A 16,921-nucleotide genomic window follows, 5' to 3' on the forward strand; every position below is an offset into this window, starting at 1 on the left:
TACACTTTGGACCCTCTGAGCATTATTTAAACACCACAGCTCACATGAGATATTTTTGCTGGCCACGTCTATCCTCCTGTCCTTCTAGCATCTCAAACTGATTTTTTAAAAACCTGACATTGAGTTCACAGTGGCTCCCACAATCACCTGGTCTCAGCTGATTGTGGGGGCCTTTGGGATTTGGTGGAATGGGATGTTTGCGTCATGGATGCGCGCAGCCAACAACCATAGCTTACAGTGCAGTGAATTACATTGTACTGAATTAACTAAAACAATCCCTGGTTTGATTTAGGAGGCAACACAACTCCCAGTGTAAATCTGCAAAATCTATAATTCAGAGTTATCTCCTGTGGTAATGCTTTATGGCAAAGGTGCAGCTCAAAGTAGCCTATGTTTGGATGTCACTACAGTGGATACACCCAAGAAGATTGAATTTTCATTGTACTGTTAACCTAATTTTGCTATAAACTATGCTAGTTGAGTTCAGATAACTGCAGTCTTTATCACTAAAACCGAAGAAAGTGTCACTGTGCTGCATGTAATTTATTGTGAAATTGAATGAAACGCCCTTTTCTACCTCCAGGGGTCGCTGTTGCTGTATTTAAAGTCAGTGCAGGAACAGAAGACTTGTCAGAGTTCATTAAGTATCCAGGAGACAATGGCACGGCCAGCAGTGCAATGCAAGCTAGCAGCTAGTAGGTTTGCCATTAATCATGGCTGACAAAGAATTCGGGATTAAAGGAAGGAAAGCTGCCAGAGTGACTTTACACTGAATGAGCGCTGGAAAACAGCAATCCTGTGTGTTTGGTTCTCTCTCTCTCTTTTTTTTTTTATTATAAATACTGGAATTCAATAACTAACAGCCAAAACTATGTTCAGTTTCGCTGTTTTGGCTGATAATAATGCATGCAACAATGCAAGTGTGAATACATAATATAAAGAATAACCATTTGTCCAGACTTAAAGGAGCTGTACGATTTAGTGAAATATTTGTCCTTCTTTGTTCCTTGAACAAATTATAACAAATTACTCGTACAATAAAGACACACTTGTTCCTGATTCAGGAATCTGTATAAAAATGTAAATCTACTTCAATTTTAAAATTCTACTTCAATTTTATTTTCAAAATACTACTTTATTTTGTTGTATTCACAGTCTACTATATGCTGTTTTATTGCAGGAGTTCCCAAAATAAGGCCTTAGCCCTTCCAGAGAATCAGATTTACTGTGAGATCATACATGGTGGTTAGAAAATCTCATTACAGACTTATTAATTATTGTTTTTTAAGTCTCTGTACCTTTGACATTGAATGAAGTGGAACTGACACCAGTTGTGAAATACTGGGTAAAAAGGAGTTTAATCTTTAATATTTAGTATTTAATTTTATAAATGCATCATGTGCTATTTAATGGTAAATGCATATGAAAATTTACAATTAAATAAATTAATATTAATATGAAATTGAATTCTTAGTATAACTGGAAATGCATGACAGTTTGGTTGAAGGTCCCACTAAAATGAATATGTATAAAGCAGCAGAGGATTTTTCAAGGTACGTTAGCAAGTTCTAGATACTGACAAAGCTAATGCCGTTAGCAAAATTACCATTCCAGGCAGCTAATTGCTGTGTTCACTGTACTTCAGGCAACTTTAAAAGAGAGTTGCTGCTGTACACGTCAAGTAAAAGAAGTGGAGCCGTGTTTTGAAATCTTTGTTTCCCTCCCGTGTTTATGCTAAGCAAAGCTAAGCTAGTGCTTGCCTCGCTCTAGCTAAATAATGTTTACAGGACAAGAGAGCATTACCAATCTCCTCACGTAATACTCAGCAACTAAGTGCGTGAACACATTTTCATTATTTTAAAGCCCAATCAAAAAGGGTGATAATTAGATGAAGTCGAACTTAGCCAGTATGTGTTCATGTGTGTGAGAAAGAGTGCTGCTCTCTGCTGCTGTTGCCTTCTAAGAAACATCTTCTGTAGGCAGAAGCCTTTTCAGTGCCTGTCATATGTTCCACCACAGAAAGACAGAGAACAAGGAAAGCACAGAGAAAGGAGGCTGCTGTGTGTGTGAGAGAGAGAGAGTGCAAAAATGGTACTTGTGACGGGGGAAGATTGAAGTCCTGTTAAGTGCTCTGCTTGAAAGCATGTCTGGCCTCATTAGCTGTCAGTTGTAACAATACTGAACTGGCAGTGAAGACAGGTTGGAGTCTAGTGGTCATAAATCACTCCTCGACAGCTGCCTGACAAGCTGGGAACCAGTACACAGGCACGGGCACCCTCTCAGCTTCGACACTACACAGGCACACACTAATCTAAAAAAATCATTGCTCTCACCCTGAAATTACATAGAGACTGCAACAGTGGTATGCAGTGTTTTGTAAGCGGTAAATTGCTCTCATTTTGAGTCTGCCTCCATATACGCACGTGCACTCATACGTAACCCCTCATCTCCTGTGCCTGTCTGTCGCTGGCTATGCCCATTAGCTAAACGTGCAGTGGCTGCAGTGACTTCTGCGGGGCAGCGGGGGTGTTAAGAGCAAGGCCTGTGGGTCATTAATCACGGCCCCTGACATGCAGAGCAAGAGGCCAAGGCTCCCCTATGCATACAGCTGCTGGGCCACACTCATTGCAAAGGCGATGTGTTGACCCTCGTACGCCCCCGCTCCCAGCGCCTGTGGCTCTCATCTGTCCAACTCCCTCACTGTTTGTGTCAGTCATTGGTGCTGTCAGACACCACCTCCTCTTGATCAACAGCAGCACTTCTGGTGCTGTTTCCTTTCATGCTCACAGTTTTTTATTGATAACTTTACCCTGATTAGACTGTTAATACAGTCAGTCTGATATCTGGAATATTTTTAGCCAATGGCTAGCGGATGCGTATTTAATTATTGGATCCTTCCATATTTCAGGTCTGAATTTCTTGCTATTTTCATTATCAGTAGGAAACTTTTAGCCATTTAACAGCTGATGAACGCAACTTGGAGCAGGATTATTTATGCTTAAGTTCCACATTCCCATCATTGTATGTGATCAGTTAGCCAGCAGAGACTCCTTCAAGTCAAATACATCAAATATTCAAACACACAAAAATGTGAAAAACCTAATGTACCATCTCATTCTCACTCCCATCCGCTGACATGATGTCACCCAGATTCACAGCTGCTTGAATAATGATAAAAGACAGTCAGGCTGCGAGACACTGAAACACTGTTTCATCATTCACAGCTACTAAATCAGCGAGTCCAGGCACAAGACATCTGTTGAAAGCTGATTCCTTATCAGCCTTCCAGCGCGATTTGCCGAACATCTGGAGTTTCTGAGGACTTTGGCATGTGTGCACTGGAAAACTCACAAAGAAGGCTAATTTTCTAGAATGTGTTGACACTTACAACTTCAGGCCAGGTGATCTATTGCAGCATAACATGAACTTTGAATGAATGTGGTGCACATGAGGGAAACCAGAAGACAGCATCTTTAGATTGCTTTTCATTAGAAATCGACATTTGCAATTGCAGGAAACGTTTTTCTTTATAACCAATATTGAGGAAAGAAATCATTTTGGAAGCTGACCGTTTGCTAAGCCCTGCTGGTCTACACATGTCCTGCTTTAAACTCACAATTTGTGCATGCAATTTGTGATCATGCTGGCAAGGTTTTTCTTGAAATTTTGTTAAATATTTCAAACAATGGGTCCTTGATTTCAGCTTAGAATAAACAACAGCAGGCTTCCGTGGAAATGGCTTTCATAATCCTAGCTAGCTTTGTGGAAAATGTGTAAATAGAGAAGCAGCTCATATGTAGGAATGGGTACAAAAACCTGGTATTAAACAGTCCCCAGGGATAAATTGTATATGGATGGAAATATCAACAAGTAGTGGTGCAGGCTTAAAATAGCTTGATGGTGTTGAGAATTGAATGCTCAAAAGTGCAGTTGCAGTTTGCTGTCAGTGCTCGTTGTCACAAATGCAAGGGGTGTTTTGCTTCAGCTTTTGACTGCCTGACCCTTCTCCAGGTATGTACCCCAGAGTGCACTTATTATTTTATCCTAAATATCCTAAATGCAGGTAGCTACTAGCAAGGTAACTGTTAAGGACACGTGCATTCCTTGCTAATGGTATTAGCTTAGCTTTCATCTGGCATAAAATTAGCAAATATTAATTAGTGAATGTGCCGTTTGAGATAAATGTATTGGTTTTCTAACATAAGCCTACAACATGTTCATTTGTGGCTAGCCACGCATGCTAATAAAAGGCGCTAATATGAGCGCAATAAAAAGAAGTATTCCTTCATACTTCATGTGGAAAGGTAGCATATGACTGTGCATTTACATACGAATGATCTGCTAAATCAGTGAATGTTTAAAAGCAACTTGATGTTCAGTGTGTCCCAAACTGAGCAGCATTTGTTTGGGTAATGGAGTTATAAACATGACATTTTATGCAAATTCTTGTGCACGTTTGCAAATCTGCTTTTTATTTGCAGATTATGTGACGTGCATTTCTCATCCCTCTTGGAATACTAGTAGCAGTCACTACAGGAATGACAAAACGTGTGACACATTCTTTTCCCTGTATCTATTTCAGTATTTCGCCTTTTTTTCACTTCAACACACCACATTGCTGGACGCACACATCATTTCTGTTGTAACATAGTGGCAAAGATCAGGTCTGCTGGTTAGACTAAACAACAGCATTTGAGTGGAATTTGCTCTCGATCATTAATCATCCTGACAGCTTGAAAAACAACGTTTCCTCCTTAATGACTGTATTTGAGTAATCACGTCTGCTTATTTCCATGAAGCTTCTCTCTCTCTCTCTTTCTCAATCAGATAGCTCTCTCTGCCTTGCTTTATGTTGCCGTCCACATGTGTGTAGTTTGGAGCCTTTTCTTTGACCTCCCAAAGTCTCCGGTGTGGCGTCTGCTATGGGTTACACTAGCCAATTATGGCGTGTTGTGTTCGTGAAGAGGGTAAAAACCACGAGGAATGAGAGAATGTGGCTGTGAGGATCCAGATGCGGAAGGCAGAGGATCGTGTCCCCCTCTCTCCATGTGCCAAAACCACCGGCAGCCGCTGCTGGCCTCCAGGCCTCCACTGGTCACTGCCAAAGCACGTTTCTCTGTTAAGCACTGGGTTTATGATGCATGAGAGCTGACAACTGATCTAGGAGCCCTTACAGCTCAGCCAGATAAAAACCAGCTGGGGCCATGCACATTAGCAGAGAAGCCATAATTGCATTTGCCCTCTTGTACACCACTAAACTCATTCTGTTGACTTAAAAAAAAAGCCATAAGGCAAGAGAGGTCTCAGTAATTCTTTTTTTCCAGAAATAAAAATACCTGCTCCAGTGCAGGCAGATTTATTGTTGGATGTGGGTAATTTAACATACGAGTAGTAGTGTAGTGGATGGGGTGACAGAGCTTTTATTCTTTCTTCTTTAAGCAAGAAAAGTGTATTTTCAACATTTCTCCCAGCCCGTGGGTGGATGTAAGTGATGGGTTTATGGTGGTTTAGAAACATCAGTACAGCATGGCTGACATCTGTGTCCGCTTTATTTTTGGACTGCTTGAAAAGCCCTCATAGTCGGATGATGGATGAAGTGATAAAGTTGGAGAGAAGACAAAATGAAAGCAGAGGAGTCCATTTCTGGGAAACAGTGTGTGATCTGTAACTCAGAGACGAGTCAGAAAAGAAGCATCGGGGCAGATGTTTGTAATTTGTGACTACGCCTAATGATTTTAATGCAGGAAATTTCACAGCGTCTGACATCAAAGGAGAAGACACAACAAAAAATTCTGGAGATCAATCGATCGATTAAAAAAAAATCTGCATTTTTAAAATCTAATTTCTCCCAGTGTTTCACCTGCACCGGTTTGGGCTGATAGAGAGGTTAGAGGCTTGTCATGTAATGAAGGGGCAGCTCCACAGTCTGTCACCATTAATCATCAGGGCTGTCAGGCTGCTCCAAGGACTCACTTATATCAACCAGAATAATACCAGAAGGCTTTTTATACATTACAGCGAAATGTGTTCGCAACACTGGTTTTAAATTAGAGTGCTAAATTTAAAAAGAAAACAAAGATGTCTGCAACCAACACATTGGAAAAGCAGCGCTGTTATGTGATGGATGAAACCATGGGTAAACCATATTGTTTAAATATAGATGTAATAGTCAGTGGGTGCCCTCCATCTCCCCTCCTGCTGCTTCTCAGTTCCCTTTGCACAGAACATTTCGTCCCCCCAAAAAAGGTTTGAGGAAAAAAGAAATAAATATAACGACTACTCAAAACAAACCTGAATCAGTGGTTAATAAGTAAAGTATGCTTACAATGTTTAAAATGCAAAAACTGTAAACATTGTGTCCCTTTCTATGAAGATTTCATACAGTCAGCAGCTCTGTGAGGTTGCTGCAAGTCAGCGCACACATGACTGTGTTCACTGACTTTTATACAGTCAATGAGCTGTGCCAAGTGGTACTCTCCAGAGATAAAAAACATGAACCCAATGCAGAAGATCCTCTCGGTGCCATTTCAGGCTGGCTGCTAAATGGAGTCATTGTCCTTAGACTCCCATGTTAAAACGTTCAACTATACAGCATAAAAAAAAGCATATTAACAACCTGAATACAATTTTTGGCCTCTATGTATAGTCTTCCCATGTGTAACACATCTCAGTGAGTTTTTTTGTTGTTTTTTGTTAACAACACATCCATCTGAATACTGGAGTTGGGTGCATGACCGCATTGACTGACAGGTGATAGTGCGGTCATGTGTCTGCTAGGCCTCATCCACTATGTTGGAGCATTTTTAATGGTTTATCTGAATAATACTGTGATGTGCTATGTGGTGCAGACCATCCTAGAATTTACCATAAAACTGAAATATTTCATTAGTCTGTTACGTGGCGCTAATTAGCCTGTATGTTTGTTAATGGTTTTGCTAACCAAGCTAGCTAACGCTAACTGAGACCGTCTAGCTTCTTAATTCATGTTATTTAGTTGCAGTCAGGGTTGCTGTCTGTAATATCCTGCAGCTAGAAAGCCTTGGTGTGAGGGCCATCGCTGAAGAAAGAAGAAATGTTGTGCACGTGGTTTGTTGGCTTTGCAAGTGATGGTGCAGCTGCTGCGATGGGCTGATAGAGGGGAACAGTCACGCTCCTTCGTGGAAAGATCAACCATAACCTAACCATCATTCACTGCTTCATTTACTGACTCATTCATGCAGTGAGTCTTTTTTTTCCACACATTTATTGACTTCAAACTTGGACATCAAGACATCAGTGGAATAAGATGTCTTTATCGCTGTCTAGTGATTTTCATATGTGGGTAGAAGAGGGTAAAGTGCTGCAGGCACAAGAAAGCAAAAAAAAAAAAATCTGGCAACAAAACAGTGTGATTTCTCTGGAATCTACTATAGTGCAATATTTATTAATTCTTTCTTTAAACTAACAGTAATTTATGATAATGCATTTTGACATTTTTTTATATTTAATGTTAAATAAACGGTACAACTGGCCAAACAAGTGGAAGGATGGTTTAATGCTAGCATCTTAAACTGTTTGTATTGTTGCATTTGATTGTGAGTTTCTGAAGAAGAAAAGTTGAGATTAGAATTATTGCACATATTAATTAGATTTTTCGTTTAAAATTAGATTTAAAAAACCATTACAATGCGGTTATTTTTTTAAGAGCTGGGCGGGACTCAAGACCTCTGTGGTTACTGAATTATTTTCATAGCATTTTTCTGTGTTTTTATAATGAAAATCCTGTCAGAGATTTCTTCCTGTTAAAAGGGAGTTTTCTCTTCTCACTGTCTCCAAGTGCTTGTTCATAGATGGTTGGCTGGATGTTGGGGGTTTCTCTACATGATTTTAGTGTCTCTACCTTACAATATAAAAAAGCAACTTGAAGTGACTGTTACAATTTGGTGCTATATAAGTAAATTTTAATTGAATGTCACTTGCCTTATTTAAATTAGTTGATTTAGATCTAAACTTTTATCTATATATTAAATTACAGAGAATTTTGTTTGTTTTTTGTAAGCTAGCTAAACAGGCTTCAAGGTATGGTGGACCTAAAATGAAAAATTAGAAATAAATAAAGAATATTTCACAAAACAATAAAATGGAAACATATCCTGAATGCTTTTGTTTCGTGAAACCGTGTTCTTCGTCTTGTTTTGTTTTGTGTAATGATGCTGTTTGTCTCACCTCCAGGTCACCGCAGAAAAGTTATTGTCTGTAGAAAATTGTTTGGTAATTCATCCCATAGGAGTTGAGTTGCTCTAAATCAAACATACTAACCTCATGGGGCCACTAGGAAAAACAAATTACCAGTGTCACCAGGATTCATTGCAAAACACCCCCTCAGTGTCCTGTGATAATATCACAGCACTGGACTGGTTCAGTTTGCCTCGGCATTAGTAAATATAAAGTCATAGTGTAATTTAAACCTTAATATCTGAAGACTGTAAATGTGTTTAAACACCAGATTGGATATTACAAACGTAATTAGAAGTTGCCAAAAGCCGCTCTATATTTTTTAATAACTTGTGGTGGTGAATGAGTTATTATCACTGTTGTAGAATGAGCTAAACATCCACTGGGGGTTGAACCCCCTAACATTTTTTGCTACCCTAAACTAATATAAAGTGGATCTGCTGATATTTTGTGACCTCAAATTTATAACTGATCTTTAATATTAAACTGAGGTGATACATTTCACAAGGAAAGGGTTAAATCTAAATTTGGGATGACAAAATGTTGAGAGGTGTTTTCACCTCCGAAAGAAATAAAAAACTGGGTTACTACCCTTCAGCAAAAAGAAAGGCGTGCGTGGCCTTTTTCCATTTCTGGCCTCTTGAATAATTTCATTAACATTACTTAAACCATTTTCAAGCAAATGAGTAGAAGATTACCACAGAGGCAGGTGATGTTGCCTCCTGGTAACATACAGATATCACTGGTCACCAATAGGTGGCATCCCAATCCAACGCCATAGCATCTTTGCTACAGTAAACACAAGTGACTGATAACACCTGAAGAGGAAATGTGGAGAGAAATCCAACGAAAACAACTCAAAATATCCTGAAGTCTGGCACTGAAAGAGAGAAGTGAAACTTAACTGGTAACAACTGCCAACTTATTTCTTAGAGCTAATAAACTAAAGAGTGTCTGTTTTCTGGGGCATATCTGACAACACAAAACACTCGGGGGGGGCTGCCGAACTCAGACAGCCCCACAACAGCAAGTCAGACCACTGAAACAGGAGCGCTCTCTCTTGTTACAGGCCGCTTTGACCCCTCTGGGAGCCTTGTCAGAGTTGTGATTGACCAGCATGGGTCATCTATACTTTGCCAAGGGTGTCACGGAGTCATGTTGCTAGGAAATGGCATATTACTGCTGCCAATCACGCGCTGGCTGCGGTAACCTGAGCAACTGTCAGGGCTCCGTCTCGATCGCACGGAAAGCGGCTGCTAGTGGCTACAGTGTATATACATTACATCTCGACAGGCACAAATGTCGCCATTTTTCACGAAGCGCACTTGAACGCTAAATCTGGGAGCATTAAATCAGGATGCTTTAGCTTGAGGTTGACACGGAATAAGCTGGAGCTCAACGGTAAAGCACACCCGACGTCGTCAATCAAGTAACTGTTTTCGCTGCAAGAATAGCTGCCTGTACACATCTGGATCACCTATACTGTCGCCTCGCTGACATATATGCTCAGAAGGGTTTACGCCTGCCTTTCACCACTTCACTTGTTTTTCCTTTAAAAGGCAGGAATCTGCAAAGTGGCAGAACTGGTCTGGGAAATGTTTCGGACACTTTTCTTGTCGGTACTGATTTTTCTGAGAAGTGCTGACATAAGTAAACGTCTTGTTATTAATCAAGAAATATCATTTGTCAGGTGTTGGTTGTCAAGTATTTCCAACAAAGGCAACACAGTGAATTAAACCTTGGGTTAACAAATGCACTACAAAAAGCTAATAAAGAGAAATCTTTGACTGAAAGCCATTCACATCAGAAATGAAGACAACAAAATATACATCTTCAGTGTTATTTATTTACTAAAATATGACCTCCCCTTTCATTGGATCCCACCACAGGGTGCTCCAAGTTTACAAAAAATATCACATCTCAGTCGATTTGCCGTGTGAAAATAAAAACAATCAAAAGAGGCGAGGAGCTCGGAGAGAGATGTGACTGTAACATTCATTCTCGGAGAAGTTTTAAGACACAATGCATTCCACACCTGCCGTGTGTGCACTTGAAAACGAGGAGAGATTTATGTGGTAAAGTTTACAGTCAGCTCCCCTTTTATAAAATAAATACAAGTTCTCCGTAGGAATAAAAGAAAAAAAAAAACAAGGAACCAAAACAGATGATCACAAACCACGGGGGCAAACCAAGTGTGTGCACTGCGCTGAGCTTACAGGCATCTGATGCAGGGAGAAAGCCACTGCAGTCACACTAACACCGATCCCGATGCTGGAGCTCGCTGCCATTTCAAAATCATCATCATCAACATTTGCAACGAGAACCCTGAAAATCCCAGAGCTGTCACGCAGCGTCCATCCATCAATCAGGCGAGTCCACAGGGCGGCAAGTGTCCTCTCAGAGCAGTTGCGCCTGCTGCAGAAGCATCCGAGCAATGTGCAGACATGCAAGAGCTGCGTGTCCACTGAATTTTAGCAGTAGGTCCTGGTTTGAAACAAGAAATCTTGTATAAACAGATAATGTATAAAGAACCAAGAAAAAAAAAGTTGAAGATGCTCTCAAGTTAAAATCCAGGAGTCGCAAGTCCCTCCCAGTTCCACTTGAAGCTGCTGCGAAGTCAAAGGAAGCAGCAAGTTGCAGTGATTAAAGTTAAAGTAACCATCAAGACGTTTTGGGGAGGGCGCTTATTAACGTCCTGGCTGAGCAGATGAACACACACACTCAATATGAAGCGACAGCCAGCAGATACTAAGCTTAGCGTACAGGCTGAAGATGGAGTGAACTCTGTGAGGGGCACGTGTTAACCTGCTCCTCAGCTAAAATCTCTGCTAGCTCGTTCAGTATTTTACCCCTTCTCCATGCTAAGCTAAGCTAAATGAACTGGCTTCATATTTAAAATAGAAATTCGCCAGCGGCGTCAATCTTCTCATCTGACTCTTAGCCAGGAAACAAATAAGCATTATTTCCCAACACGTTGAACCATTCCTCTAAAGATTTAAGTAGGTGGTGCATCACTGGTATCCCGACGCAGACCCCAGTCTTTGACTGTAGAGTGCGTAATGAGGGTAGTATGGACCTGTGGTGGGCAGAGAGTGCAGGGAGATGGAGGAGGGTCCAGAGGGGAGATGGACCTTACTGTAGGGGTGATAGCGAGCCAGACCCAGGCTGGGGGGAGCCCTGAGAGAAAGAGAGCTGTGCATGGAGCCTGGACTGTTCTGATGTGGGAGGTGAAGGTGGCAGGAGGCAGGCCCTGAGGAGGAAGCAGAGAGCAGCTTACTGTCCATCCCCACCGGCAGGGCTGTGTGCGTGCGGAGGTGAGCCAGGAGTTCGTCTGACGTTGCGAAGCGCTTGTCGCACGGCCCTCCGGCTGAGACCCAGTTGCAAGCGTGTGGCAGGGGATCGTTGGGGAGCATGAAGCCGTACGTGTAGAGGGGATGAGAGAGGGAGGAGGATGCACTGGATGACAAGGAGCTTTGGTGGAGAGAGTGGAGGGGGTGGGAGGGATACACCAGGGGGAAGCTGGATTTGAGGGTGGAGGAAGGGTCGTGGATGCAGGAGTTGCAGTTGCTTCCACCAAGATGGGATACACTTGGGTAACTTAGACAGTAGGGGTCCCTGCATAAACCCTGCATGAAGGAGGGAGGGGAGGCGCCCGTAAGAGGGCTGGAGCTTGGGTGCTTTCCTGGTACGCCCATGCTGCCCACGCTCAGGCTCGACTTGGTCGGGTCCAGCCCAGGAACAAACTGGGATGGGTAGCCTGCGTAGCCCCCCACTACAGATCCATGGTAGCCCATATTTGAGGAAGGCAGAGGGAAGAGCGGCTGGCTGGTCTTATAAGGAGAAATGGGCGTAATGTGTCCAGGGCCAAGGTTAGGCTGGGTGGGCTCTGCTTTGCCTGCGTCATGGTTGGAGCCTCCGTCAGAGCTTCCGTTACTGCAGTTTGTGCTGGCCCGAACGTGACTGGAGTTAGCGTGGTGCGGGCTGTCCGAGCTGGCCTTGTTTACCTCAGCGTCTTTTTTGGGATTTATGTTATTGTTGTTATTATTATTGCTGCTCGTGCTGGTGGGACTGCTCTGGTCACGTGCAGATTCACCAGTGGGACTCTGGGAGTGTGGGGCGTGCTGTCCACCTGGAGAGTGGCTCTGTTTGGAAAGCTGCTGAGCATGTCCCGGTGGGGTGCTGCTCCTGGCTCTGGAGCTGGGCGACACAGCGTGAGGCGGATAGGACTGCTGGCCACTGGTTGAATTTCCATTAGCGGTAGTGCTACTGCTGCTGGGCACCCTGAAGCCGACTTTGTCACTGCCGGAGCCGCTGCTGCTGGTGGCTCCGTCTCTGCGACATTCACCGCTGCCTTTGTTGTAGGGCTTGAAGCTGGATTTGTCCTCCAGGGCGTGGCGGTGCTCGCCGAGCTTCAGGCTGGAGACAGATGACCGACTGCTGGGCTCCTTGTCCCCCTGACTGCAGGAGGAGTTGAGCTTGGAGGAAGAAGGAGGGTCCGGTTTACCAATTTGAGAGCAGGTCTGAGCAAGCAGGGCAAGGGGACTCTTCTTTGCATCCAGCTACAACAAAATTAAACAAGTTTTACTACATTTTTTAAAGCTTTCCAAAAAAACTAAACAACAAAACACCCAGAAGTTTTGTGTGACTTTGTGTAGGCCTGCTGACAGTTATTATGTACCAAATGCTTTATTGCTCTGTGCATAAAATGCCAGAGGGGTCTTTGTAACTTCCTAGAAGTCAGGGGGGGGGGGGGGGGGGGGGGGGGGGTGTTTAAGCTTTAAGCTTCAGATGATTACAAATAAATCAGCATTTTTAAAGCATAAAAACAAAGAAAAAAATGCCCTTCTGTAACATCGATTACACTGCACTCAGTGCCTTTGTTCTTTAGGAAAACATCTGACATTTGAGAACTTCACCCTGTGCTCTGGGAAGGTGGGATGGCTTCTTTTAGACACTAAAGTAGGTTAATACAAAAAAGCTATTCACTTAAGTGAAAATAATAATAATAATTATTACATCACATGTTAGCAGACAACAAAAGCAAGAAAAGGATTTGATTATCTAAACAAATCTTCATTAACTTTAACAATTTATCAACAAATCAGTTTTTAATTTTGGAGTAAATTGCGAATAGAATTAAATAGATATCAGTTTATCGCAGTGCGCGTGTGTGTGTCAGCGTGTGGAGTTAAAAAACACAGACCACAGCATATTATCAGCTCCCTGCAAATGCGGGATTTTTTTTATCTGTTGTCATAGCAGATTTCAGCCCTGTGTTGCGACATATCCACAGATCTGCAGTGTAAGAACAGTCCTCTCTACAAAGGAACGCTAAAAAAATAAATAAATTTAAAAAAAAGTCCATAAATACCTCGATGCTCACTGGTGCGGGTGTTAGAGGCTGTAAATATTCCGGGTGTAGCAAGTGTCCGGTGTGCGCCGTCAACATCTTGATAACTCGGATAGGAAGCCGCTTTGCCTGTCGAAGTGGGTCCAGAGGGGTCAACAAAGAGAGCGCAGCACCGGGACGGGACTTCTTAGGAACGCTGGTCTCACTGAGCTCGATCCGCGCGCTAACTCGATCAACAGCTGATCCTGAAGGGAGATATTTCATTGGAGAGAGGGCGCAGGGGGTGGCCGTGGACGTGCGTTACTTTATTTAAAAAAAAAAACTTATAAAAAATAGTAATAATAAAATAAAGGATAAAAAATAATAATGAATAAAAATAATGATTCAAAATGGGTTTGGTAAATATAATCCAGCGGACATGAAACACAGACGGCCGTCCTTAAATGTCCCGAAGGACGGAGAAGCCTTTCAGCCCCAGTGCGCTACTTCATTTGGAGCATCCTCGTCCCAAACACGTCTCCTGTATTCCGACTTCAAACCCCACAAAATAAATAAATAAATAACAATAATAATAAAGTCCACAAAAAAGAGCACGGTGTCCTTTTTGGCAAGGCGCAAACGAGAAAAGAGCCACTTGAGAATCCGAGTGCTCGGGAAACGTCCCACTGCGTGTCTCCGTGCAGGACTTCAGCAGCTCACTGATCACAACTGGCGGACTTCAAAGTGCAGCAGCCGCCGTCCGTCCGCTGGGTGGCCGCATCGGTAATAAGCGGGGCGGGGAGGACGTTCGTGAAGGCGGAGCCACCTCGGTCTGCCAGTGACGATCGTTACTCTTTTGATTTGTTTATATGATCATCCGTGGGGGGGGAGTGGTGTCACAGGGTATATTTACTCAAATACTATACTGAAATATCATTTTCAAGTATGTGGAGGATATGGAAAGCCACGAGTGCCAAAAATGAATTAAACGAATAAGTTATGAAATATTTAATTAAATGTGTCCCGAGTTTATTAAATTGGGAAATAAATAATTGATGATTAAATAATTATTCGTAGAATTATTTGATTAATTCATCATCATCATCATTTATTTATATAGCACTTTAAAAACACACCTGGTAGACCAAAGTGCTGTACAATACTAATATGCACATAGTAATAAAACCAGACATAGCAATAAAATAAAAAAATAAAATAAAATATATAAATATCAGTTACCCACAGAGTTAAAAGCCAGGGAATAAAAAGAGGTTTTTAATAAAGACTTAAAAACTGGCACTGATGTAGCCTGTCTAATATGGAGAGGAAAGTTATTCCAAAGCATCTGCGCTGCAACAGAGAACACTCGGTCTCCTCTAAGTTTCAGCCGTGACTTTGGCACCGAAAGCAGCAACTGCTCAGCTGACCGAAGGGAACGAGTGGGGACGTGGGGCTTCAACAAGTCAGACAAATAAACAGGTGCCAGACCATTTAGAGATTTAAAAACCAATAAAAGGACTTTATAAAAATCGTGCCGCAGCATTTTGCACTAATTGCAAGCGTGACAAAGTGCCCTGCCCAATTCCTATTAAAAGAGAATTGCAATAATCTAAGATTTGTGATCGAACTCTTTAGTTGGAAAGTCAAAGCTGCAAGATCAACATCTGGAGTATGAGAAAAACATCTGTTTATCAAGGACCATTCCAGGTGACAGCCTCATGAAGCTGCTTAAGATACAGCTGATAGCGTGCAAAGCTGTCATCAAGGCAAACTCTGAGGAATCTGAAATATGAAACGTGTTTTGTTTACACAGTTTCTCACACTGCAAAATTCCATGTGTGTGATTTGATGATGTGGATGTCTTCCACTATGTTCTACAGAAAATACATATGTAGAGTGAAGAAGAAAAATGTGGGCATTTGTTTATGCACAGATGGCCTTACATATGACTACAGAATAGTTGGGCATGCAGAGGAGTTCATGGCCTACTCAGTAACTGCAAGGTATCAGGTCCTGCGGCTGCAAGCTCAAATCTTCACCCTGGTTTTTGCCAAATATGGCAATGCATTGTGACCAAACATCTCCAAGTTGGTTTCATCAGTCCAAAGGACATTAGTCCTGAAATCCTGTGCTTTGTTCAGGTGAGACGTTTGCAAAGGTTTGCCATGTTGCCATGTTCTTTTCACAAACACAGAGGCCTTTCTCCTGGCAATCTTTCCAAACACGCCACACCTGTTCTGCCTTTTTCTAATTGCACGGTCATGAACTTTAACATTTAACATGCTAACTGAAGCCTGTAACTAGAGTCTAAGGTGTAGCTCTTGGAGGGGGAGGGGGTTTCTTGGACTTTTTTTGAGCCCTGCTGGTGAATTTGCTGGAAGTCCCAATAAATTCACCCCATTTAATCAAATCTTGAGGCACAACATGATCCCAGAAAAAAATCAATTTAAATTCATTTAAATTTATGCATAATTACTTTGTTTTACGGTGTTTTCTTCTTTTCCCCTTCCATTAATAATTTCATAACCTCAGATATTTCTGTTGGCCCATTGGCGAAGCTTAACCCAAAGGTCAGAAACCACTAACTGTAGGGGAAAAAAAGAACTCCCTCTAAAGCTGCTTCAATATTTAATTAATGATAATGTATTACTCACAGGGCTGACCTTCTGTTGGATGAATACGTTACTTCTGATGCTATAAGTTTGTTATATCCTGCATTTAAGACATTTATATGATGGAGGTTAAGTAACTGGATAAAGTATTCAAACCATTTACTTAAAGTAACAATGCAACACTCCAAAACACTCCATTAACATTATTAACAGAATCCATAAAAAGAGTTAAAATAAAAATAAACCAAAAATGTCTTGTTGGAAAAACAACCAACCAAGAGGTTGGGCTATTTCAAGGAGTAGGTCAATAAATTTAAGCAGTTGTGAGATGATTAAATGGAAAGTAAAAATGAGCAAGATGAATTTCGATTAGATTTTAATACAGTGTTGACTTTTTCGCATATACTGAACATTTGTAGAACTTTGTTGAAACAACATTTTCCTACAGGGTCACAATCTAAGGATTTCCAACCACGATTTTAATCTTACAAATTACATCTTCGAGTCTTACGATTTTATGGAAGAAACTGAAAACAGTACGTTAACTAAATGTGTTTATTTTACTGTATACAGGAGTTTATAACTCTTTGACTTTGTTTTCCATAAATGGCAAAAGAACTTCCAAAGTAATACTGTAAAAATATTTATTTTGGCAGACAAATTAATAATCTGCATCTTCAAATCAGATAATTATATGCTCTAAACCCCTGGACAGATGTTATCCTTCATTTTAAGCCAAAATTGCTTAATCTATGGTTTCCTACAT

At 41.6% G+C, this 16,921-nt stretch overlaps 1 protein-coding gene across 1 annotated transcript; it reads right to left on the reverse strand.

Moving 5' to 3' along the window:
* Nucleotides 1-11,225: 11,225 nt before the first annotated feature.
* Nucleotides 11,226-13,828, reverse strand: LOC146629294 (zinc finger protein 703-like). Its single transcript, XM_085358475.1, has 2 exons — nt 13,586-13,828; nt 11,226-12,773 (listed from the first exon to the last, which is right to left on the reverse strand). Exons 1-2 carry the CDS (start codon nt 13,826-13,828, stop codon nt 11,226-11,228), a joined length of 1,791 nt encoding a protein of 596 aa, XP_085214601.1.
* Nucleotides 13,829-16,921: the final 3,093 nt, after the last annotated feature.

This window comes from Diplotaxodon limnothrissa, linkage group LG7 (assembly GCF_057381915.1).
Source record: "Diplotaxodon limnothrissa isolate DT_005_m linkage group LG7, D_limnothrissa_male_GT1.1, whole genome shotgun sequence".
NCBI lineage: Eukaryota > Metazoa > Chordata > Actinopteri > Cichliformes > Cichlidae > Diplotaxodon > Diplotaxodon limnothrissa.